Source organism: Miscanthus floridulus, chromosome 19, assembly GCF_019320115.1.
Source record: "Miscanthus floridulus cultivar M001 chromosome 19, ASM1932011v1, whole genome shotgun sequence".
NCBI classification, from domain to species: domain Eukaryota; kingdom Viridiplantae; phylum Streptophyta; class Magnoliopsida; order Poales; family Poaceae; genus Miscanthus; species Miscanthus floridulus.
In genome coordinates this window covers 22,211,954-22,235,954 of record NC_089598.1, presented here as the reverse complement: position 1 = coordinate 22,235,954, position 24,001 = coordinate 22,211,954, and the positions used below count along the sequence as shown (strand labels likewise).

General features: G+C 45.7%; 1 protein-coding gene and 1 pseudogene across 2 annotated transcripts; both read right to left on the bottom strand.

The window, feature by feature from the left end:
* Positions 1 to 559: 559 nt before the first annotated feature.
* LOC136525712 (protein ALP1-like) lies at positions 560 to 6,703 on the bottom strand (annotated as a pseudogene).
* A 3,689-nt stretch (positions 6,704 to 10,392) lies between these two features.
* On the bottom strand, positions 10,393 to 14,172 carry LOC136528921 (formin-like protein 6). 2 transcript variants are annotated; one of them, XM_066521924.1, is made up of 4 exons: positions 13,986 to 14,172; positions 12,101 to 12,804; positions 11,538 to 11,759; positions 10,393 to 11,442 (listed from the first exon to the last, which is right to left on the bottom strand). In XM_066521924.1, the coding sequence occupies exons 1-4, from the start codon at positions 14,056 to 14,058 to the stop codon at positions 10,828 to 10,830; spliced, it is 1,614 nt and encodes a 537-aa protein (XP_066378021.1). In that variant the 5' UTR covers positions 14,059 to 14,172; the 3' UTR covers positions 10,393 to 10,827. The 2 variants fall into 2 exon arrangements, with proteins under 2 accessions (XP_066378021.1, XP_066378022.1); XM_066521925.1 differs by lacking the exon at positions 13,986 to 14,172 and adding an exon at positions 13,742 to 13,975.
* Positions 14,173 to 24,001: the final 9,829 nt, after the last annotated feature.

The window sequence follows — 24,001 nt, the reverse complement described above, 5'->3', positions numbered from 1 at the left end:
CTGATTTGCTATGAGAGAAAAATATTGTTTCGGCTGAAAAAAGAAGCTGAAAAGTACGGATTATAAGAGAAATGAACAGGGCCATGATTAGGATTAGCATCCTGTAGTGACTGGTTTATAGTACATGTCACTGTCTTTTGTAAAGTACTAAACTGCAGTACTGATAATTATCAAGAAAAGCCAAAGGATGGCTAGTCCAGTTGGTTAACTGAGATATGCTAGTCACTCCGGCGGCACCCTCCAGGTCCTGAGTTTGACTCCCAGTGGGAGCAAATTTTAGGCTGGGGGTTAAAAAATCCCCTCGCTGGTCCTGGATGCCAAAGCACTAGTTTAAAGGAGACGGCCCATCTCACGGGTTACGTCTCCCAATGTCGGGCCGGGGCCGGGGTTTGGGGGTTTTTCTCGACCTGTGTGAGAAGTCCTTCTTCTTACATATAATGCTCGGGGGGCGGCTTGCCCCTCGCAGGTCGAGTTTTTTTTATAATTATCAAGAAATTTCAATACAAGCTAACTAGGTATTCTAATGCATAGTTAGCTTGTAGTACATCATTGTAGTACATCATTGTCGCCGAACTGTAAGTCTTGCAATATAATCTTCCCACATCCTGTTTGCTATGTCATCTTGCGTCTCATTTCCAGCTTGTCGCAAGTTGTTAAATGCTGGCACATCATTACTGTATTGGTCATCTTCTTCTGGTACATCCATCATGTTGCTTTGATTGATACCTATGGTGAATTTTTTTTATTTTTAACATTTTTTGTAAACTAATTTTAAATCTAACACTGTTTGTTTTTTTCTTCCAAAACTAACCCTTTTGGCCACGCCTATTACCATGGCGCGATGAAATGCCTATGCCGCTGCATGCATGGTGGCGTGGCGGGAGTATGACGTGGCGAAGACCGGGTTCGCTGACCGGTGCTATGGTAGGCTCTGTCATGCCACCGATCTTGGCGCGGCAGTGACGTGCCCTGATCGGTGGTGCGGCTGACCTAGCTAAAAGGCCCTCGGCCTAGTCCCGCCCGCCGCATCCAATCGCCTACCCACGCGCGCCTACTAGGCGCCGTGCATGCCTGGAGCCGCACCTGCCCGAAGTGCCTGCCACTGGGCGCGCCACGCACGCCGGCGTGCCACCCCCTCCGGCAGCCTGCCACGGCCTCCGGCCACGCACGGTGGCTACCCACCGTGCCACAGATGCCTACCACCCTCACTGCCGCGCTGTACACTGCTCCCAACTGTCGCCCGCCCTTCTCTCTATCCCGTGTCCACCCGCCGCCGCTGCCGCGAGGACAAGCTTCGATGCCGCGAGGTATGCCCTAGTGAGTCTAGCTATACATTAGTTGTTGTAGTTAGCCTTGTATAGATGTTAATATTAGATTAGTTAGTATAGTTATAGTTAGAATAGGTATTAATATTACTATGGACATTACGTACGATGATTTCGATGAATTGATGAAATTTCTTGAAATGCTTTTGTAGATGGATTATTGTGTTAGAGTTTTATATGGAGAAAGTGTTAGGAGAGAAGATGGTATGTTTGAGGATATGGAATAAGAATTGGAATGGTTTGATGAACCTCCTAGCTTCAACAACATTTGTGTCCGTTTGAATACAAAGTTTGGTGGTGATTTCACACTAAAGGGGAGGTTTGATACTGGGAAGACTAGGACACACTATGTCCTCATACCCTTGCGCGACCCTGCTCACTGGTCCCGCTACACTAGGGTGCTCCAAGGTTCCAATGTGCCCATGGCTGAGGTGGTGGTGGAGAATGGGTACAGGATGCAGGGTGTCTAGGACGGGCCATCCATTGACGGTGTTGGATGCAATGAGCAAGAATTGGGGGTCCAGGGGGAAGCAGCTCAGGCTAACATGGATTTGGACGGTCAGTCGATGTAGGAGTAGTTTCATTCAAGTCAAGTAGGTTGTATAAGCAATGATTTCGATGTGAATGAGTTCGAACTGAAGGAGGAGGACAGGATCCGTGATGTAGTTAGCAGTGATTCAGACGATTTAGATGGTGACCAGGGAGATAGACATGCTATGCCCATACCGGTTGATGCTATGCCAGTACTTGTTCATGGTATGCCATCACTAGTACAAACTAAGGTTTTGTGTGCTATCCAGGCTTAGGGTAGACTAGTCACAGATTTACCAGCAGATGATACCCCCTATGATTCATAGGGTGGAATTAGCGAAGTGTAGCAGTATGTTCTACCACCACCTTACACAGCGACTCAGCTTGAGCAACTAAGGTCGATGAACGTACTTTTCAAGGGCGTTCCGAACTATAGAGACGTCAGCATGACGGATATGGCAGTTTATGACACCGGTCTCTAGATATGTAGAAAATCATTGTATGGCCATGAGAAAGAAACCCTTAGTAAGGGGATGATATTCAATACAATGTCAAAGATGAAGCTCTTCCTTCAGGACTATGCTATGTATCACCATAGACCGTACAACGTCACTCATTTGGATCAGCACTTGAGGTACCACGTGATATGCAAAAATGGTTGTATGTGGAGGTTAAATGCACAAAAGAGACAGAGTGATGGCAAGTGGAGGATAAGTAAAGTTGTCGAACCCCACACTTGCCTAACAAATAGGGGGAAGAAAAATCATCAGCAGCTCACTGCACGTTACCTTGCCCATCGTATATTAGGGCTCATTGATGACAATAACAACATTTCGGTGTCTTCTTTACAACAGTCCATATTTGGATTCGTTAAGTATGATATGAAGTATGGAAAGGCTTGGCGTGCTAAGCAAATTGCCCTGACAATTCGTTGGGGTAGTTGGGAGGAAGCGTACAACAGGGTGCACGCATCTTATGTGCAATGCATTACTACAACACTGGCTTGAAATAGTTTGTGGACACCGGAGGGATGTGTTTTCGGGACCTGTTGAGGCATGTCCTCTATCGTGTTTCGTGTGTTCTAGTCGTTCGCGCAAATGAAACATGCATTCTAGTATTGTCGGCTAGTCGTACTTGTTGATGGCACTTTCCTGACAGGAAAGTATAGGGGCACCTTGATACTGGCTGCTGTTGTTGTTCATGAGGACCAGATAGTACCCATGGCATCTGCTTTGGCAGAGGGAGAGAACAATGAATCATGGTCATGGTTCATGCGACTTCTACGTGTACAAGTGCTTGGCCCATCTCGCACTATATGTTTGATCTCGGACCGTCACCTAGGGCTTCTTAATGCTGTAGCTGAGCATATAGATGGGTTCCCGCCTCTAGTGCATAGATGGTGCATGAGACACTTTGCCGCTAATTTCTAACGACGTCAGGGGAAGCGGGAGGTATGTGACAAGGTAAAGGCTCTATGTTGTGTACGTACAGAGCACCAGTTCAAGGAGACAAAGAGAGAACTAGACAAGATGATAAATGAAGCGAGAAAGGCCTGGTTAGAGGCGCAGATGGAACAGAAGGCTCAGTGGGCGTTCTATGCTCATCTAACTTCTTTTCCTCATACCTTGCATGAGCCACCTCTCTGTCATGGTCCTTGCTGCATCCAATCCCTTCAAGTATAAAATGCAATCAGTTAGCAACGCGATTATATTACATTTAAAATCAGGCAACAAAAAATATGGCCTTCAAGCACTCACTGGCATATAATGCAACAACATGCTCGTGCAAGACCTACATCTGTACTCTTGTATCCTCCCTTGCCTCCTTGCTTGCTCTCTCCTCCTCTAACACCCTCCGTCTCTCCAATCCCCATTTGTCAAGCCCAACATCGATTGGGTTACAAATACCGCGCTGTCTAGTAAACTCACGCATCTTGTCTTTGTGATGTTTAACAAATAGGTTGACGTAGTCAGGTCCATATCCCCTCTTCCGTGCAATTACTTGCCTCCCCTTCAGTTCATCCAAGAACTTAGCTTGGCCATCATAACATTCCCACTTGCATTTCCTAGTACTCTGTTCAAACAAAAAATTATATCATATATGTCTTAGCAAAAGAAACAAAATACGATTTCATGTTTACCACAAAAATAATCAACCTCATCATAGTCAACCATATGGCCGCAATAATAGCCTATTCCAAGCTCCGAAGGGACTAGGCTATAGTTGGATTTAACACCACATTCGCACATGACAGGAGGTCCTTTGTAAATTACACTTTCTTTCTTTTCCTTAACCTTTGGCGGTTCTTCTGGCTATTGGTTCTGACCATACAACCACTCCTTGAAACGACACTTTGCCATTGAAAACACCTAAATAAGGTGACATTAGTACATGAACATATATAGCTCAACAGTTCAACACATACACTTTGCACTTACTTCATGCTTGTTTGGACACACAAACTCCAACGTATTCTCAGGGTTTATCATAGCTCGATCTCCGCAATCGCACAGAGGAGGTTCCTCTAGTTGTCTAACTATGGCTAAGTGCTTCTCCTTAGCCATCATTGGAGGGGGTTCGGGGGAGGTGGAACCCACCGCTCGAAGTGCTCTCGTGGATGTCGCCCTCTCCACCAATCGTCGAAAATGAGGTACCCGGGGTCAAATTTGTCTGCACTATCGATCCACTAAAAGAAAAAACACCTCTCATGGTCCTACACAACAAAATTCCAACAAAATATTAGTAACCTAGTAATACAAATGAAGAAAAAACATACGGAAACAATTACTTACATTAAAATGACTGCATGTATAGAAGCAACGAGCCGCTGTGTCCGGATGACTCGATTGAAACACGTCGGCCAGACGACCACAGTCACAGTTAGGGACAGGGAGGTCAGGAGGGATGGGGGCATCTTTGCTAGACTCGTCGGGGTACAATTCTCTAGGACGACCCCATTTTCGCCACAACTGCTCCCGAAACATGTCTTCCAACTAATAAAACGGTTCAAATTAAACATCAATCAAAACAAACGCAAATTAATATAAAATATAATCATTTGCATTGCAACTCAATTAATATAACCAACACTTATAGCAACAAAAATATACATGGTAAACATACTTCTAACTAAATAATTAACCTTAACATTGACAAAATCAAACCATAGTCTATAGTTCATGAACACAATTTTCCTCCTAACCTTAACTCCCATTCATAATATTTCAATCCACCGTTTAAACGAAAATAAAAAGTGTGTCATTATCTTGAACGAGGCTGAGAAGGGAGGGAGGCGGCCAGGGAATGGAAGAGAAGGGAGGGAGGGAGGCAGCAACGGAGGGCCGGGCGTCGACAACGCTTGGGAGTGGTGGGAGGTCGCGGCGTAGTGGGCAAGCGGGTGGACGTGGCGGGCAGACAGAGCGAAGGCACGGTGGGCGCGGTAGGCAGACGGGACTGGGCCGCATGCCTTTTAGCTGGGTCTGTCGCGCCACCGATCAGGGCGTGTCACTGCTGCCCCAAGATCGGTGGCGCAGCAGAGCCTGCCACGTCACCGGTCAGCGAACCCTGTCTTCGCCACATCATACTCCCACCGCGCCACCATGCATGGCGCAGCACAGGCGTTTCGCCGCGCCATGGCAATAGACGTGGCCAAAAGTGTTAGTTTTGGAAGAAAAAAACAAACAGTGTTAGATTTAAAATTAGTTTACAAAAAGTGTTAAAAATAAAAAAATCTCCGTGGTAGCACCATGTACCAAACCAGCAGCTCCATTGCGTAACCGAATGAAATTGTGTGTTAAACAAAAAGCTACAGAGATATCAACATGTGTCTCTATGTCATATGCTGAAGCAGCTCTTAGTATAGGGTACCACATTTTTAATACAACAATAGCTCTCTATATATGATTCCATAGTTGTGCGTGCCGAAGGTTGAATAATTCTTTTGGATTTTGTGATTTTTTACCTGCTCTTCCTTGTTCTTGTAAGTGATATCTAGTTTCACCGTATGGAGCAAGAAATTATGGTGTATTTGCATAGCCTGCATCTACAAGGTAGAATTTACCAGGGGATACTAAATCCTTGGTTAAGTGCATCCTGTAGAACTCTTGCATCAGAAGCAGACCCCTCCCAACCGGCATGGACATGCACAAATTTTAGATCGAAGTCACATGCAACCATCATGTTTTGTGATAGACCTTGCTTTCTGTTTCTATATGGTTCTTGTTTTTCAACCGGAATAGTCATTGGAATATGAGTGCCATCGATAGTTATATATATATATATATGTATATATTATTGTTGAAGTCAATATAAAAGGGCCACTTTATATATAGTAAATATAACCAGACTGACATGAAAACGAACTATTTTTTAATTACCTGAAAGTATGGAGAAAATTTGGGACGATGCTGGTATGGAGAAGGCAAGCATATATAGTGGCATGTGAGTTGTGTAAGTGCATTGAGCACTGCTGCAAAGTGACAGCTAATTGTTTCCCCACTATGTTGGAATTGATCTTGTAATACTCGATTGCTTGCATTTTTTGATACTGCATAAAGGAATATAGCTAATTGCTCTTCCACTTAGACATACCTTAAATCAGCAAGTCCTTTTCCACGCAATCTTCGAACCAGAGCACGGAAAATATCTCTGTCCATATGGAATCGCCTTTGGCATAAGACTTCATGCCCATTTAGTGTTTCATCAATAAATGTGGCTCCATTCCAGACTAGTGTATGTATGGCTTGCCTTTGTGATGATTGGGATGAACTAGCTTCTTGTAAGGTAGGGAGTACGAAGAGAAAAAGTTCCTCTTCATTTTTTGGTATACGCTGGTAGCTTGAATCCATAGAAAGAAATGCTATTGTCTGTGATGGATGGATGAGAGAATGGCAAAGCTATTATATTGCTGGACAACACACAATGCAATATGCTGCTGCCCCGACAAGCTTATATATATAGCAGGAGCAGCAGGGTGCTGTAGCAATGCCAGGGTACCAAAAAAAAATGCAGTCTAGCAACGGCAAACTTGCCCAACGGCTATTTCCTCGTTGCATGGGAAAACGTGAATGTTCAAAAATTTTCTGCAATCCAAACAACAAATTGCAAGTATTCCTTTGTTTTAGATTCCTGCGATTTTTCGCTTTATACTACATCTTATTCCTTTGTTTTTTTTTTCTTTCTATTCCTTAGTTTTCCTTTACTGCGTTCCAAACAGGCTCTAATTGTGCTTCGAAATGAAGAAAAAATGATCGAACGAGATGGAATTGAAGAGGACGTTGCTGTGCTCAACTGCCCATCTTTGGAGAATGGCGTGTGCTGCCGGACGGAAGCGCCACTCTGTGAGCTAGCCAGGGGAAGGAGAACCGCAAGGGGCATCGCTATGTGCCGCGCCCCTGCGCGTGCGTGAGCAGGAAGGAGATGACGAATTGATGGACGGGTTAAGCGGATTCGAACCAGGGCCTTGTTTAGATGCCATCTAAATTCCAAGTTTTTTCACTTTCTCTCCATCACATCAATTTTTAGCCGCTTGCATGGAGTATTAAATGTAGGTAAAAAAAATAACTAATTACACAGTTTAGTTGAAAATCACGAGATGAATCTTTTGAGCCTAGTTGATCCACGATTGGACAATATTTGTCAAATAAGACGAAAGTGGTACTATTCATCGGGTTCACTTTTTTTGCAAAGTGAACCCGGCCCAGATGAAAACCAACCCATACGGGTATACATTTGCGGTTTTCAGTGGCCTGGTCCCTAGGTTTGGTCGGGTTCGAACCAGACTATGTACAGGGCTACATCATAGAATCAGTCATAAGTGCTGTGTGGTGCAGTGGTACGAGATGAAAACACGTGAGGAAGAGGTTATGTGTTCGAATCTGTCCGCACTTATTCAAAACAAGTGTAAAATAACTTTTATGAGTTGTGGACCGTCCTCAACCCTTCGGGCTATATTAAAAATATTTTTATATTTATTAGACTCTAAATGATTTTTAAAAAATTCTATTTTTTTTGGGACGGTTGACTTAGGATAACCAGCTCTGAAAATCGATTTTTAGGAGTGGTTGTCTTAAGAGACCCGTCCCTGAAAATTGATTTTTAGAGGTGGTTTTAAAATCGCCACTGAAAATCACTTTTTTTTATAATTGATGGCATTGTTTCAAACCGTCTCTCAAAACCGATTTTAACCCGGAACCGCTAGCGTCCGGACGCGAACGTCCGGACGCTCACGCTGCTGCCCCTGCATGTGCGTCCGCCCGCAACCAAACCGCTCCCCACACGCATGCATGCGAGCCGCTTCCATCGGATGCCCCCACGCAAGCCCCGACACGCCCACACCTCGCGCTCCCGCACCTCATCCACATCACCATCCCCATCCCCATCCCCATCTCCATCTCCATCCATTTGCCTCGCTCTCGTAGGAGATCCCACCGCGCCGCCCGTCCCCAACCATCCCACCGCGTCGCCCGTCACCCATCCTGCCGCGTCGCCCGTCCCCCGCCATCCCGTAACGCCGCCCATCTCCCCACCGCGCCCACGCTAGGTGTGTCGCATCCTTACCGTGCTCCCATCAGAAAAATTGTTTGCAACATCAAACAAAGCGAAATACAAGATGAAACATCAGAACAAGTCTACTGCAATATCAGAACAAAAGCAACTGTAACAAAAAAAACAAAGCTACTGCAATACGAGATGCAACATCAGAAAAAAAACTAATGCAACAAAGAAAAATTACTTGTTGCAACAGCAAACCAAAGCTACTGCAACAACAGAAATAAAGCGCAATGCGAGATGCAACGTCAGAAAAAATTCTAATGCAACAAAGAAAAATTACTTGTTGCAACAGCAAACCAAAGCTACTGCAACAGAAACAAAAGCGCAATGCGAGATGCAACATCAGCAAAAAAAAAACTAATGCAACAAAGAGAAATTACTTGTTGCAACACCAAAAATGCTACTGCAACAACAGAAAAAAGGAAATGTGAGATGCAATATCAGAAAAAAAGACTAATGCAACAAAGAAAAATTACTTGTTGCAACAGCAAAGCAAAGCTACTGCAACAACAGAAACAAAGTGCGATGCAAGATGCAACATCTTGAAAAAAAAGACTAATAAAACAAAGAAAAATTACTTATTGCAACAGCGAAACAAGGCTACTGCAACAGAGCTCGCCGGAACCCTAACCACCGCCGCGTCCCTTAGATCTAGATCTAGATCCAGAGGAGGAGGAGGAGGGGGGAGGAGGAGGAGGGCTCAGATCCAGAGAAGGACCCACCTACGTCGCCGAAAGCCGCCGCCGTCGCCCTCTCTCCGGTGGCATGGAGGTCGCGGAGCGAGGGAGGGAGGGAGCGCGAACAGGTGGGGTGGCAGCGAGCTGTATGTGAGCGTGACGTTCGTTCCGGAGAACAGCAGCGCGGAGGAGCGGAGAGGGGGAGCGGGTGGGCAGAGCAGAGAGTGGGCGCGGGGGTCACGGGAGACGGGATGGGAACAGATAAAAAGCCGGGGGGTGCGTCGCTCGCGGCTCGGTCGAGTCTTATCTGACGCGTGTCTGGAACGTCGGACGTTCGAGTCACAGCATTACTAATTTTAACCGCCTCTAAAAATCTAACTGCCGTAGATTTTAGTAGACATATACTACTGTAGTGGTTACTAGTTACTTCGTTCGTCTAGGGCCTTGTCTGTTTTCGCTCATAAGCACGTTCGCGACTGAGAGGAGCGGAAAAACGCAAGATAATCCCCTCAAATGGTCTGCGGCGGCTTGCACGTTTCGCAGCAGAAAATAAACGCGGCTTGGCGATTCCCAAAACGTCACTTCCGAGCCGCATGATATGGCATCGGGGAACAAACAGGGCCTAAGACTTACTCCAACAAGTGACCCACATGGACACCCATACCTAAAATGGGTAGCTAGAGATTTAAAATCGGTCTCCAACAGACTACCTATACGGAAGATCCATTTTGGGTTGCCTGAGAGGCACATCCCAAATATAAGCATTCTCTCTCTAAAAAAATCATTTGCAGAAAGAATTCCCTTTTGGGTCATGTTGTTGGAGAAGATGCTGAATGTGTATCGAACCCTTTGCCTATACCCAAAGGTCAAATGAGTGTGTATTTTGGGTACTGTTGTTGATGACCGGCGTTGGTAAGCAAGACTCGTCACAGATGCATTGGAGTACTTTTTCAAGTTTTTTTTTTTTTTTTTTTTTTGAGGAAATCAAGTTGTCTCTCCTTTGGAGGAGGTCCTCTTTTATAGCCAGCACGGGCATGGCCCATGGTCATTTCGTTGTTGGGCCTTTGTGAGCCCAAGCTCATGATGCGTCGCGGTGGGACAAGGAAATCCTGCCGGCGCAGGCCCGACTAATTGAACAGGAGACCAGCGCGGCGTCTGACCACACCGGCATTCACGCCGCGCCGCCACCACCATGTTTCCGCTGACGGCGGTGGCCGGTGGCCAAGCACGTCAGCGCGTTTTCACGGGAGAAATCTATCAAGGATTCATCGATAATACTACTATGAAGGAGGTGGAATACTCCGGTAAGCAACAAAATCTGGATAAATCTTTTATACTTCCTCCGTTCCAAATTGTAAGTCGTTTGCTTTTTTTACACCAAGTTTGACCACTCGTCTTATTCAAAAATTTGTGCAAAATATCACTTCTTTTGTCGTGGCATATTTTGTTAATACAAGTTCTTCAAGAATGACTTAAATATGACTATATTTGCACAAATTTTTTGAATAAGACGAGTGGTCAAGCTTGAGGTAAAAAAAGTCAAACGACTTATAATTTGGGATGGAGGAAGTACATGTTTGAGAATATCAACTGTACATGCTTGAGAATATGGCCTGAACTACCATCATTTTCCCATGGTGTTGCGTAAACGTATATGTGAAAGTACATATTTTGGGGTTTGGGCAGCTCCATCATCCATGGATCAGGTGAGCCCCAATTTACAGTCCAAGAAAGGAAACTCGTTATATCTTCAGTTCAGTCAATTGTGATCGAGTTTCAACAATACCAGCCTCCAGGATCTCATCGTCGAACTTTGGCGGACTAGACGGGGTGCTGCTCGAGGGTGTGTCTGACAGGAACACATCCGAGTTGTTGTCAGACCATTCGGCGGTGGCAGTGGCAGCGGCAGCATCACCAGCTTCTTCATCTCGGGAAGTTTCTGAATTGGGTTCAATTCTGGTGTCATCCACTTCGGGTTTCTCCTGTGCAGATGCATCATTGAAGAGTTGACCTCCTTGAATGTTTGGTCCAGAAGCCTTAGGTTCTGGCGAAGAATGCACATTGGCAAGAGAAGAATGGTTTTCAGCAGGTTCTATGTGATGAATCTGGACAGATCTGCTGCTATTTTCAGCTGATGCGCTGCTGATTTCTGTTTCCTCTAGAGGTATTTTGTCGAAGCCATCATGCTCTCTCTGTAATCCCTTCTGTTTTGATTCTTCATTTGTGATGTGAACGCTTTCGCTTGACCAATCCAGATGGCTGAAGGCATCATCAGCCTTGGAAAGGCTTGCTTTCTCCTCACTAGATAACTCTGATTTGTGAACTGCTGTGCCCATTTCCATATCAGAAAATATAGCCTACAATGATCAGGAGAAAATGATGTGTAACTGTATACAAAGGTGAAATGGTGCAGGCAACTTAATGCAATAAAATGCAAAAATTATCCAATTACCTCAACTCTGAAGTCTACAGGAAACCGGTGTTTTGTGTCCCACAGAATATCAATCTGGTTCCTATCAAGTACCAACAAATTGTCTTCTATAAAAGCTGTGCTAAACATGGCTCTGAACACCATAACTTCATGTTCGAAGTCCTCATCCAGGCTGACACACTCAATTACAATGTCTCCTTGAACAGGACAATGGACATTAACCTTGATTATCTCACAGTCTTCCTGAATTTGCAAATAAGAACAGTTTAATATGCAAACAAGCTTCAAGGTATCTTAAGAAGTTAAGATAACCAATAAACACACTTAAATTAAATGTACACCTACTATACAAAATGAAAATAGAAATGGGAACCCGATAAAGTAAATAAAAAAAACAAAAGATAAAGGCATGAAGTTTGGACTTATTCCTAATCTATTAGAAAATGATTGAATTAAACATGTAAGCTTGTTGGTATATTTCAAATAGATCAGTTTTTGAATACTGAACTACTGAAATATCACAGACATACTGTAAGATACCAATACGAGATTCATGATGAGTTAATGACTAAACAAAATTATACCTGTGTATAGAGCTGGACAAAATCACTTGTCTTTGGGGTCGAAAAGAGAAGTTTAGTAGCCCTGTCATTAGGCGCAAGGGGATCTAGGCCATAAATGCGGAATATTGGTCTACATCCCCCTTGCCCATCAAAATTCGGTACCTTCCTGATTATTATACAGTTCAAATTCAGCATTTTGTCAACAGGAGGCCATGATTCTGGTGATGTGTGCCGTTTTGACACATACTTCAAATATCTCAGCTGAGAAGGCACTGGGTCCAGTGGTGAGAATAGCTCAGCTAGCCCATCAGGTGCCTGTTTGCAGACTGCCTCCAAAGCTTTCCTCTCATCACTATACCTTTTGAGGTAAACCAATAGGGCTGCCAATGTAAAAGCAAGAACTGGCCATCCACCATGTTCTGCATGTATTAGCAGAAAGTTGTCCTGGCTTAATGAGAGCCAGCTTTCACTAGATCTCAGGAAATGGTGAATCATCTCCATGGTGAGCAAGGGGCATCCTTCATAGTTACGTGGGTAACCCATGACACACATGTCATAGTATGAGAAAATACTGGCAATTTGGTTGTCCTTCTTGCTTCCCTCAAAGTTGAATACCATGAATGAGTCGATGGAGTATCGGCCAAATAGCTGTTTTAAGATTCCTCCAATGTATGGCATCAGCTCGTCTTCTTCCAGCAAATCCATGGAGTAACAGTGATCAAATACTGTAAAATAAGGAAGCAATCAATAATCAGCATCAGAAACAGAGAGTTAATTAAAAAGTACAGTTATAAACAATGTACAAAGCATGCCAGTTGAATTAGGTGAATGTTTGCATAAGTATGTTCGGAACAAAGTTCCCTTCAATTTGAAGTGTCCTTGACTTCAATGAAATATGAATGCATAGGAAAAGAAAATGTAGTAGCCTAGTGGGTACTACCCAAGGTACACAAGTTGTTATTGTCAAATGCGGACGAACCTAGTTTTGGGGGCAACTAATTTTGTTAGAATCACTAACAGTCATGAAAAATTCAAAACGAAACAATAAGGTAGCAGATAGTTTCTCAGAAGAACGTCCTCATAACAGTCGGTCAACAATTTGACAAGATAACTTTCTTCAAACACAACAATATCAAATAATGTCACGATCCTGCAGCTTTAGGTATGTATTTGGCAGCACAAACATGAGGCCTTCAAGCTTCGAAGCTCGCCATTTGCCACGTATGTATATATGAACAAATGTACATCTGACCGCATCCATTTTCCAATTGAGAAATCAGAAGATGCATCCCATTCCATGCTCCAGGCATCAATAACTTAAATTTCTGTCATATATGCTTAAATCCCGTGAAAAGCAAGAAACAATAACACCCAATGGAAACCATCTCACTTCAAGATGTGATACTTCGTTATTCTTTTTTAAAAAAAGGACAATGGCAACGTGATAGCCAAATACTACTCTGGTCAATCCCGTGTCCCTATTTTGGTCAAGCTCATAATCTAGAAACAGCTAAGCAATCGCCTTTCCGCGCCCTTCGTCAAGTCAAAACACAAACCGAACCCACCGGCACAAAAAAGCCGCAAAGTCTGGGCAAAGCTATCTCCACTCTTCAAGTCTGCAAGTGCAAGCAAATCTGCGCCTCGAGATCAACACGAACGCACCTTTTTTTTTTCGTAATTTCCCCCTCGAGAAATGGGGAGTGAAGCCGAGAAGAAGCGCGTACGGCGTACGAGTGACTCGTATGGGGCAAGGTTGTCGGTGCCGCGGGACGCGTTACTTCCAAGAAACCCCCGAGGAACAGGTCCAACAGAGCCCAGCGCGACTGCGCGAGCGAGCAGGTTCGCACAAACGCACCCAGCTAAAATAGCAAGATTACCGAGTACTGGGCCGAGAAAGCGAACGCACCGAGGATGTTGCCGGAGATCTCGACGAGCCCATCGGGCGGCCGCCGGTAGAAGAGCCGCCGGAACAGCGACATCCGCCCGTCCGCTCGGCCGCCGACGCAGGAACCGGCCAGAGAACGCGCCCGCGCCGCGCCCGCCGGGTAGTCGGACCGTGTGGGGGAGGAGGTGGAGGGGAGGCGGGGCGGGCAGGGGGGGGGGGGGGGGGGGGGGGGGACGTGACGAGCAGTAGCGGAGCCGGTGGTGGCGATATAACGGGGGGGCTCGGGGAGGAGGGAGGGAGGTGGCAGCGAGGAGGGCAGCTCCGCGCCGGTGGATTTGTTTTCTCGGAGGTTTTTTGGTGGTTTGGACGTTTGGTTTGTTTAACGGGTCGTCGTGGGCGCGTGCGTGCGACCGCTGTAGCACCAGCCACCAGCCCTGCGCGGAGGCGAACGGTTCCATCATGGTTCAAAATTTCCCTTCATTTCCCTTCTCCGTGCTTGCTTCATTTCCCTTCTTTCTAAAAAAAGAAAGAGAGCAAAAGTTGGAACCGGGGTTCAAAATTTGAACTTTGATTGCCTTTCATGTATTCGTTTTTCTCTTCTTATTAAACTATAAAACTCATGCCTTTATCTCTTTTTTTTCATTTCTTCTTTATACACCACATTAGATCATTTTTTCTATGGATCATTCTTCACATCTTAGGTAGAGGTTAATTGTGGAATTTCAACACGGGGTTTCTATATAGAAACAAAATAAGCATATTAAGATGTATGTGACATGCTACATAATCTGTTTAACATTTGATCACGTACTCCATGCCCTTTTTCGCTTATCTTATAATCCATCTTTTTCAGCTTGTTTTTTCTGCCGGAACAATGTTTCGGTTTATTTTTTCAGCGAAACAAACGAGGCCCATATGTCTTTGCGACTTTGCACATGATGTAACAATGCAGCTTGGAAGTTGGAACAAAACCAAACGCAACATGTCAAATGAGCTAGCGCTTCCTGACTTGGCAAACCATAAAAACCATGCAACCTCCTTGTAATATCTCCTTCACGTCCGACAGCTACAGGCCATTAAAAAAACTAATACATGTTTTTAGCGTCAACACGTGGACTTGAACCGAAGCTAAGAATCTTTCAATCACTCCCCCATGGTGCAACGGTACGGTAGGCTCCAAATCACCCCAGCCTGCGTAGGTAAATGCTTTGACATACGAAAAGGTCAAATCTAATCACAATCGGTTGATTTTTCGCTGCGTAGGTATGCTTTTTAGCTAAGCACAAGACTTTTTATATACAATAAATAAATACTTTAAAAGCACACATGATGAGATTAATAGTTCTTCCACACCTGAAAAAAAACTCAACCCGCGGGGTAAGACAGCCCCGGACATTGTACTTAAGAAGAAGACATTCTCACATGCAGGTTGAGAAAACCCTCAAACCTCTGCCCCACCCATACACAGCGTCACCGCAACTTCTGTGAGAATGGGCTGGCCTTAGACCTGTACTTTGGCGTGGGGCAGACTAGAGAGTTTTTTTCAACATGCAGATAAACTACGCCTCCTCCGGCCAACAAATCCGCCCACGAGGGGGTTCGAACTCTGGGCGACAGAGTGCAAAGCGCACAACCAGACCAACTGGTCTAGAGCAGTGGACCTCAGAACTCGTCAGAAAAACTCCTCCACAAGATGTTTGAAATATTATTGTTGACGTTGGAGATGATCCAAATCCCACACCAGCGGGGCTAGCACGTCCAAGGGGTTGCAAATCAACCCACAACCAGCAAAAATGTGAGCGTGATCGACGAAACCGATCTAGAGACCGGTTAGATCGATGTTGAGTCCGTTCTTGGCTTGATAGACTCCCGAACTTTTTCCGAAAAGACCTGCTGGGAGGAGCACGTAGAGGGTGTCCTAGGACCAGCAAGACCGTCTAGAACGCTGAAGACATGACAAACAGCAACAGGGGTTGGAAAAAGGGGTAAAGGGTGTAGTAGATATGTTTTTGACGATTGGATAGTTGCAGCCTCTCGTATATATTGAGATGGTGGTATTATCTTAGTAGGAAACAAGTCTAAAACGTGTTCTCCAAGTTTCCCACGCCAAAAACTTACCAAAAACCGATTTAGAAACGAATCAGTTCGGGCTTTACAGGGAGGAGTCGGCTTAGGCGACTTAGAAGTCGGCTAAGCCGACTTTTGCTGGCTCGGTCAGCCTCCCGTGGGCTATTTCAGGGCGAGTCGCCTGGCTCGCCTTAGCTTGCCATCTTTTCTGCGTGATTTCTCCAATGTTTTATTGCGCCAATGGACCTCTGAAATGCCCGATGTTTACAACTTGTTGGTGGTGTCCAAAATCATCTTAAGACATTTTTGAGTGTCAACAATTATCAAGAATATGAGAAAGCTTTTAACTTCAGTTTTTACACCAAAAATGTTCTGTAAGAGTATATATATTTTTTGTTTTAGAGCCCTACTTTCCTGTACAACTATCAATTATAAAACCTTAAGCAAATCCACGAATTTTGTATTTGAAAAATTGACCTATCTAAAATGTATATACAAAACAATATGCTAAACCATTGATAATGCGATAATGTTAATGGAGGCAAGTTTTATTTCTCTAGAAAATTACCAATTAATAATAATAAGTTTTAATTATAGGACGAATAAGCATGTAGGACCACCACTTATAAGTATGAGTACTTTATTTTAAAAAAAATAAAAGGAAGAAACTATTTCACTATATCCTAAATTACCCACTTTGTTTACTTAATTAACTCAGTATTAAATCAAAGGCTCAATTTACTCTCCTGACTATTTTAGTTGGCCCAATCTACCCTCGATGAAATCTGTCTTTTCCATTTATCTCCATACAAATTGAGTGTAACATCACAAAGGACATGTACTAATACATAGGGCTCATCACCATAGGTGGAAAACAAATATATTTTTGAAAAGGCCTAGCGGCCGCTGCCATAAGTGCATGTTGCTACTTGTGTCTACGCCCGCCACGTGAACTCTTGCACCCAGACCTAGGTGAGCTCCTGGCGTCGCTGCTCGCCCAGGCCAAGGTCCTCAACGACCGTGACGGGGTCGCCCACACCACTGCTCGGTCCGCCGCATGGGCGGCGCCAGGGGTATGCCCTGTATTCCATGAATACACATGATTTTGTGACAAACATAAATATATGTATACATGTATAATGATACAACATATTAATTTGTTGAATGTTGTAAATATGTAGCCCATAAACCTAGTAGAACAACTAGTAGCAGCAGCCCACAAACTCAGAAAGACAGAGACCCCATCGACTGTATTTCGGTCCCTGTCTTCAGTCTTCTACTCCTGTCCGTCACTCGCATCGACAGGAAGGGCGGCAGCTGCATCGGCAGGCGACGGCACAGCAGCACGGCAGGTCGGCTCTCCCCCTCGGCCTTTCAGCCCTCGCCCCTCGGCCCTCCGGCAATCGGGCCTCGACAACCAACGCGGTAGCCCCTTGCGCCTGGCACTCCTCTGACGACGGCGGCGCTCCTCTGACGACGGCGGCGGTCAGTGGTCTTTGTAGGCTGTCCCTCGGTCCGGTGTACGGGCGTCCGGCCCTCCCCCTCGGCTCCGGCGTACGGGCGTCCGGCCCTCCCCCTCGGCATCTCTCTCATCTCCGGCTTGAAGCAACAGCAAGGCGAACACAAAAGACCCCAGATCCATTCGATCTTGATTCTTCAGAGTAAGAATTAGAGGTTTCGTTTTCTATTTTTTTGGTTGCATTGTAGATAAAGAACTTATACTTTGATTATTACCAAGGGTGACACCAGGTTCACTTTGCCTAGTGCCTTTTACTAGGGTAAAAAAATATTTTACCTAGCATATATATTAAGAAAATTATGGCCATGTTTACTTTGCTGAAAAGTCATGACCGAAAGTATTGTTCATTGATTTGTTGTGAGAGAAAATTACTGTTCGTTCGCTGAAATAGCACGGCTCATAAGACAAGCGAACTAGGCCTATATATACTACTTGAGCTGTGCACCAGGATCAATTTTGTACTGGTTTTGCCCCTTATTACTATTGCATATATGTATCGAAAATTTTTTATACATGGAATACCTAGCCCTGAAATCCTAGCTTTGCCACCGGTCCGCCGCCCTCACCTAGGTCTAGGCAAGGGACTCCACTGTCCGGGAGAGGTTGCCTATGCAGCCATTGCACCCTCGTGCCGCCGACGTGATGGAAAGGGAGAGGACGGGCAGTGTTCATGCTAGGCGGCCCTGACGATAGTGAGACACTAAGGGCCTGTTTGGTTGGTGTCCTAGTTTGCCACGCCAAACCTTTGGCAAATTATGGCTGCCAGAGAAAGTTCGGCGAGGAAAATTGAAGCCACACTTGTGACAAAGTTTAGCAAGAAAATGAGTCTATGACGTGCGGGACAGTGTGCTAAAAAGTGTGGCAGCCGTAACTATGGTAGCGAACCAAACAGCTGCCAGAAAAACTGTGACATGACTAACCTTCGACATGACATGTTCTGATCACGAACCAAATAGGCCCTCAGGCAGATCTGTGTAACGAGCACGTACCTCATGGCAGGGTCACACCGCCGCCCTCAGACGGTGGACCGGCCAACAAAGAGTGAGTTTGTGGCACCACTGGTAAACCCGAGCCGAAAACACACTATGTTGTGGTGTGTGGCTATCGCAATGTACACAACAAGGGCAGCCATCCAGCACCTTCTCACAAAACAATTGTCCAGTGCGCCGCCGACGACGACAACAACGGGGGTAGCTGTGGGATATAACCTCAGATACCCACGGCAATGGATATGGGTCGCATCATTAGGGATGATCCAGCCTACGACATGAAGACTTGCGGCGAACGGCACTGTTTGGCGTACATTGCAAGACATCTAGAAGATCTGATCGGATACTATAGATATTGTAATACCTACCATATAACTAACGATGATACTTTCCTTGTAACCCTACCCCTACAGAGTATATAAGGAGAGGCAGGGGTCCCATAGTCGACATCACACATCTCACATCTCATCTCATATTCCAGCAATGCAAACCAACGGAGCACAGGACGTAGGGTTTTACGTCATCTTGACTGTCTGAACCTGTATAAATCTCGTGTCTTATGTCTCTATTATCATCCGGTTCCTGATCACACACACCTCTACCAATTAATCTACCATCATGGGCATACCTCTCGATGGACTGCTGAACATCTTTAGTCAACAGTTGACGCGTTAGGTAGAGGTGTGCATGCTGATCCCATGTCGAACCAGATGGCTTTCGAGAGCTCAATGGACCTCGAGATTAACGACGGCGTCGACTCCTCGTCATACTGTGGTGACCGTCGCCACCACAATACGACAGCAGCATGATGCCGATTTCCTCGTATCGGCGCAACACGACGTGACGTGCGCCGAGACATCTAGTACTGCGTTCCGCAAGAATCGATCCGATCAATCAGGCCCGGTGGCGTAGTTGGTCCCGCTTCGTTCGGCTCAAGGGCTGGTTTCTCGGTCTCCACGGTAGCCACAAAAAGCGGCGCCCGCTTGAAGGTCTACGACAGCAGATTTGCATCATGGCTCCGGTCGGGCCCTGCATGCACCTACGATCTACAGATGCCATGCAAAGCTAATTGAAGTAATCAAGATATGGAGCTTGCGTGTGCGTATACGATCTGCATGCATGCAAATATGCAAATACAGATCTACAAGGGCACATGCATGTGCACATGTACACGTACGTGTGCATGCATCATGTCGCCGCAACCCAGCCAAGAACTACAGTCTTGGAGTCGAGTACTATTCATCTCATCTCGTGACGATAAGCTCTCCTATGCCGACATGATCGCTGAGATGAGCTTTCGAGCCGACAAGCGAGCCACCCGAATCGCTAAGCAAGCCACCAAGCGAGTCGCTGAACAGCCGCTCGAGACATCGAGCGAGCTGCCCGAGTCGTAAGCGAGCCGTGCCGCGTCGCAATGATGATCGCCATAAAGAACGGCGCTATGATGACAGCCAGGGGCGGATCAAAAGGGGGGCTGCCGGGAATACAGCCCCCTAGTGAGCCTGATTTCTTTATTAGACCACGGTTACTTAGCCTTAAATCACCATTAATCTCGAGGCCTAGCCCTAAAACTTTATTATTTAGCCCCCCTTTGTTCCCATCCTGCATCCGCCACTGGTCGACAGCGACCGCCGCCATGACAACAGGCCGGAAAGCTCGAGGGCCGAGCAATTTCGTCGCCACCAACCAGATAACGTCATATGCCACCGACCAGGCATTCTAACTAAAGATAAGCACCCTTCCTATATCTCCATTTAATACAATCTTCTCCTCGGCGTTTCTCCAGTTATTCTCCATATTTAACGTCTCCACAACGCTACATTTGTTCTCCGCAAATTCTCCACGCGTAATATCTTAAAGATATTCTCCACTCGACTCACCGACCAGCCACGTTCTTACTCGTGGCATCCAGAAACAGCCCTGACCTTGACTTTGCTTCTACACGTGCACGAGCCACGCTCTGTGTTATGGATAGTCAGCAATGGCTCCTTGGCGACGCTCTCTCTCTTACGCGTACATGGGGGCCGGCCGCTCCGCGCTATAGAGTTTGAGCTAGTCAGGGCTGGTGACACGATATAGAACCAACTAGAAGGGAATTACTCAAATTTTAAATATGAATACTTCAAACAAACAAAATGTTTATCCACTCCGCTCTGCTGCCTTCATCGCCAAGTTCATATGTTTTATTTTTTCATCATGTACTACCCATTCTATATATTTGTATTACAGGGGCTTGGTTTAATCAACGGGCTTATTTTTTACACTCGAGGACTGGATCATCCAGGAAGGACAAAAGGATTATCGTCCGGATGGTCGCACCACCTGGCAACCGGACTTCTCCGTCGATCAACTGGTCGGACCGCTAGGCTCATGGACTTCGTCGTCGACCATTTGGTCGGACTGTTAGTCGCTCACTTCTACTCAGCACTCACTTTGCCGCTGACCAGTTGGTTGGACCTGCTCAGTGCTTGCTTCTTCACCGACCAGCTGGCCAGATTGTTCATCGCTTGGGCTATCGTCAGCTATGCTAGGGGCTCGTCAGCTAAGCTGGAGACTCCTCGGCGATCGAATTCTTCATGCAAGCGTCGCCAGCTAAGCTGAGGACTCCTCTATGTTTAGATTATTCGTGCAAGAGTTGTCAGCTAAGCTATGGCTACCTTGGTGGTCAGATCTTGCTATATCTCATCAGTGTGCTATCAAGTTGCTCCATGCTGTTCGGATTAGGGTGCTGATCTTGAGCAGTACATTTGGGGTCTTGATACGCACATGACAGATGATGTTGACAAGCTTTCAGATTTATTTTCTTTGACCCTGCTAGAAGATTTATTTCTTCATCTTTCAGTAGACTCGGGGACTAAGTGGCTACATTTCACCTGCCGGTGAATGCAGTGCTTTTTTCCTGATTTACCCTCCTTATTGACTATGTCATGGAAGATAATCATCCGACCTCGCAAACGGAGTCTAAGTGTCTACACTTCTCCTAAGGGGAAGAATTTTCAAATTTTATTTTGAGCCCGTTACGGCAGGCCTTACTTGAGCAGGTTCGAGGCCTGCTGACCAATTAAACTGATCGGCTATTTATTTTCTCCTGTGGACTACCAGTTAAACTGGTCGACTGTCTATTTTCTTCGGTGGACTACGAGTTAAACTGGTCGGATTACCAGTTAAACTGGTTGGCTTCAAGCTACACTGCTCGAACATGGTCAAGACGGTGTTGCTCAAAGGACACAAGGCGCTCGGGGACTAGCTCTGGGGGGTATAACCCTAGATACCCATGGCAATGGACATGGGCCGCGCCATTAGGGACTGTCCAGCCCACAACATGAAGACTTGCGGCGCATGACACTGCTCGGCTGAAAGGTCGTAATGGCTAGAGGGGGGTGAATAGCCTATAAAAATTTCTACAACAACAATACGCAAAGCGGTTAGACAAATATGAGGCGAAGCGAATGTTGCGCTAGCCTACTAAAAATGCAAGCCACCTACCACAATTCTAGTTGCTATTGTCTATAAGCACTCAAAGGCTATGGTACTACACTAAATTAGTGAGCTCTCAAAGACTAACTAAAGAGCCTCACTAACCACTAGACACGACTCTTGCTTGCCCTCAAAACTACCTACACTAAAGGGCCAAGCTACACTAAGAAATATAAATGCACGGGAAGGATTGAGTGTTATAGTGTCGTGTAGAGGAATGAGCCAATCACCAAAGGAGCCAATCAATCACAAAAATGAATACCAATGAAAACTAATCACCTCAAAATCAAATGATGACACAATAATTTTTTTTTATCGAGGTTCACTTGCTTATCGGCAAGCTAATCCTCGTTGTGGCGATTCATTCACTCGGAGGTTCACGCGCTAATTGGCATCACACGCTAAATCCTCAATAGGGTGCCGCACAACCAACACAAGATGAGGATCATACAAAGCCACGTGCAATCCACTAGAGTTGCCTTTCGTGATCTCCCACGGGGAAGGCACAAGAACCCCTCACAATGTCGATGATCTGTCGACGAAATCTGGTTGGCAGTCTACCGAGGGGTATGCCCATGGTAGTAGATGAATCGATGGAGATGCACGTGAGAAAACCGGATGGTGACACAGAACGCAAGAGACAGCGATTAGGCAGGTTCAGGCCATCAGCTTCATGTAATACCCTATGTCATGTGTCTTTGTGGATTGTACTGTGTATGATCAGATGAAAACAAGGGGGGTCCCTACCCACCTTATATAGCCCAGGGGTAGGGTTACAGATCGATTGTTTCTATCCTGATCAGTTTACAAGATAGGAAGTTATAGATATTACATGATCTGGCATATCCGAGCGGGTTCCCTAGATCACCAAGGATCCTCACGCAGTCTTGCGAGGCATGTCGACCTATGCCGTGCCTCACACAGCAGTGTCTTGTAAGCTAGGCCTTCGCAATCTTCTAGCAGACTAGGGGACTACGTGTGTACATGTCATCTAGCGAAGACTGTACTATTTTTCTTAGCTAAGCTAGGAACGGGTTCAGCACCTAAAGATTACTACTTTGGACCCTAGCACCATGAGACTACTTCACCTAGTGCGAGGCTTAGGGACTAAGTGGGCACACTTCACCTTGTGGTGAATGTGCTTATTTCTTTGACTTAGATTTCTTCAAAATGGCTAAGTTCCTTCGCGGTAACTAAGTCAAGGACGCCACGCGACCAACTTCGATGCCCGGAACCTAAGTGGGCACACTTCGTCCAAGTTAGAGATTTCAAAAAAAAATAACTTGAGCTCCTTACATCCTTCTAACAAACCTCGGCTTCGCATAAGTCTAAGTTCGGCTCTCAGTTGAACAGCTCGAACATTGATTCTAACAGCTCGGACGCTCGCTCCAATAGCCCGGCCGCCTAACTAATTGCTCGAACATCTTTTTCAACAACTTGGCTCCCTATCAGACAGGTCAGAAGCCTCTTCTGACAATTAGCGACATGGTGATGCCAGGTGCCTAGGGACTAGCTGTGGGGGTACAACCCTCGATACCCACTAGGTTGTGCATGGGTCACTCTACTAATGGAGGCTCAGCTTACAAGACGACACCGTGTGAGGCACGACACAGGTCGGCATGCCTCGTAAGACTGCATGAGGCTCCTCGGTGATCTAGGGAACCCGCTCAGATATGCTTGATCCCATAATATCTATAACTCCCTATCTTGTAAATCGATCTAGATAGAAACAACAGATCTATAACCCTACCCCCAGGGTATATAAGGCAGGTAGGGACCCCTCGTTTTTCATCTAATCATACATAATACAATCCACAAAGACACATGACATACGGTATTATGTCAAGCTGACGGCATAAACTAGCCTAATCACTGTCTCTTGCATTATGTGTCACCATCCTGTTTCCTCACGCACACCTCCATTGATTCATCTACTATCATGGGCATACCCCCTCGGTAGACTACCAACCAGATTTCATCGACAC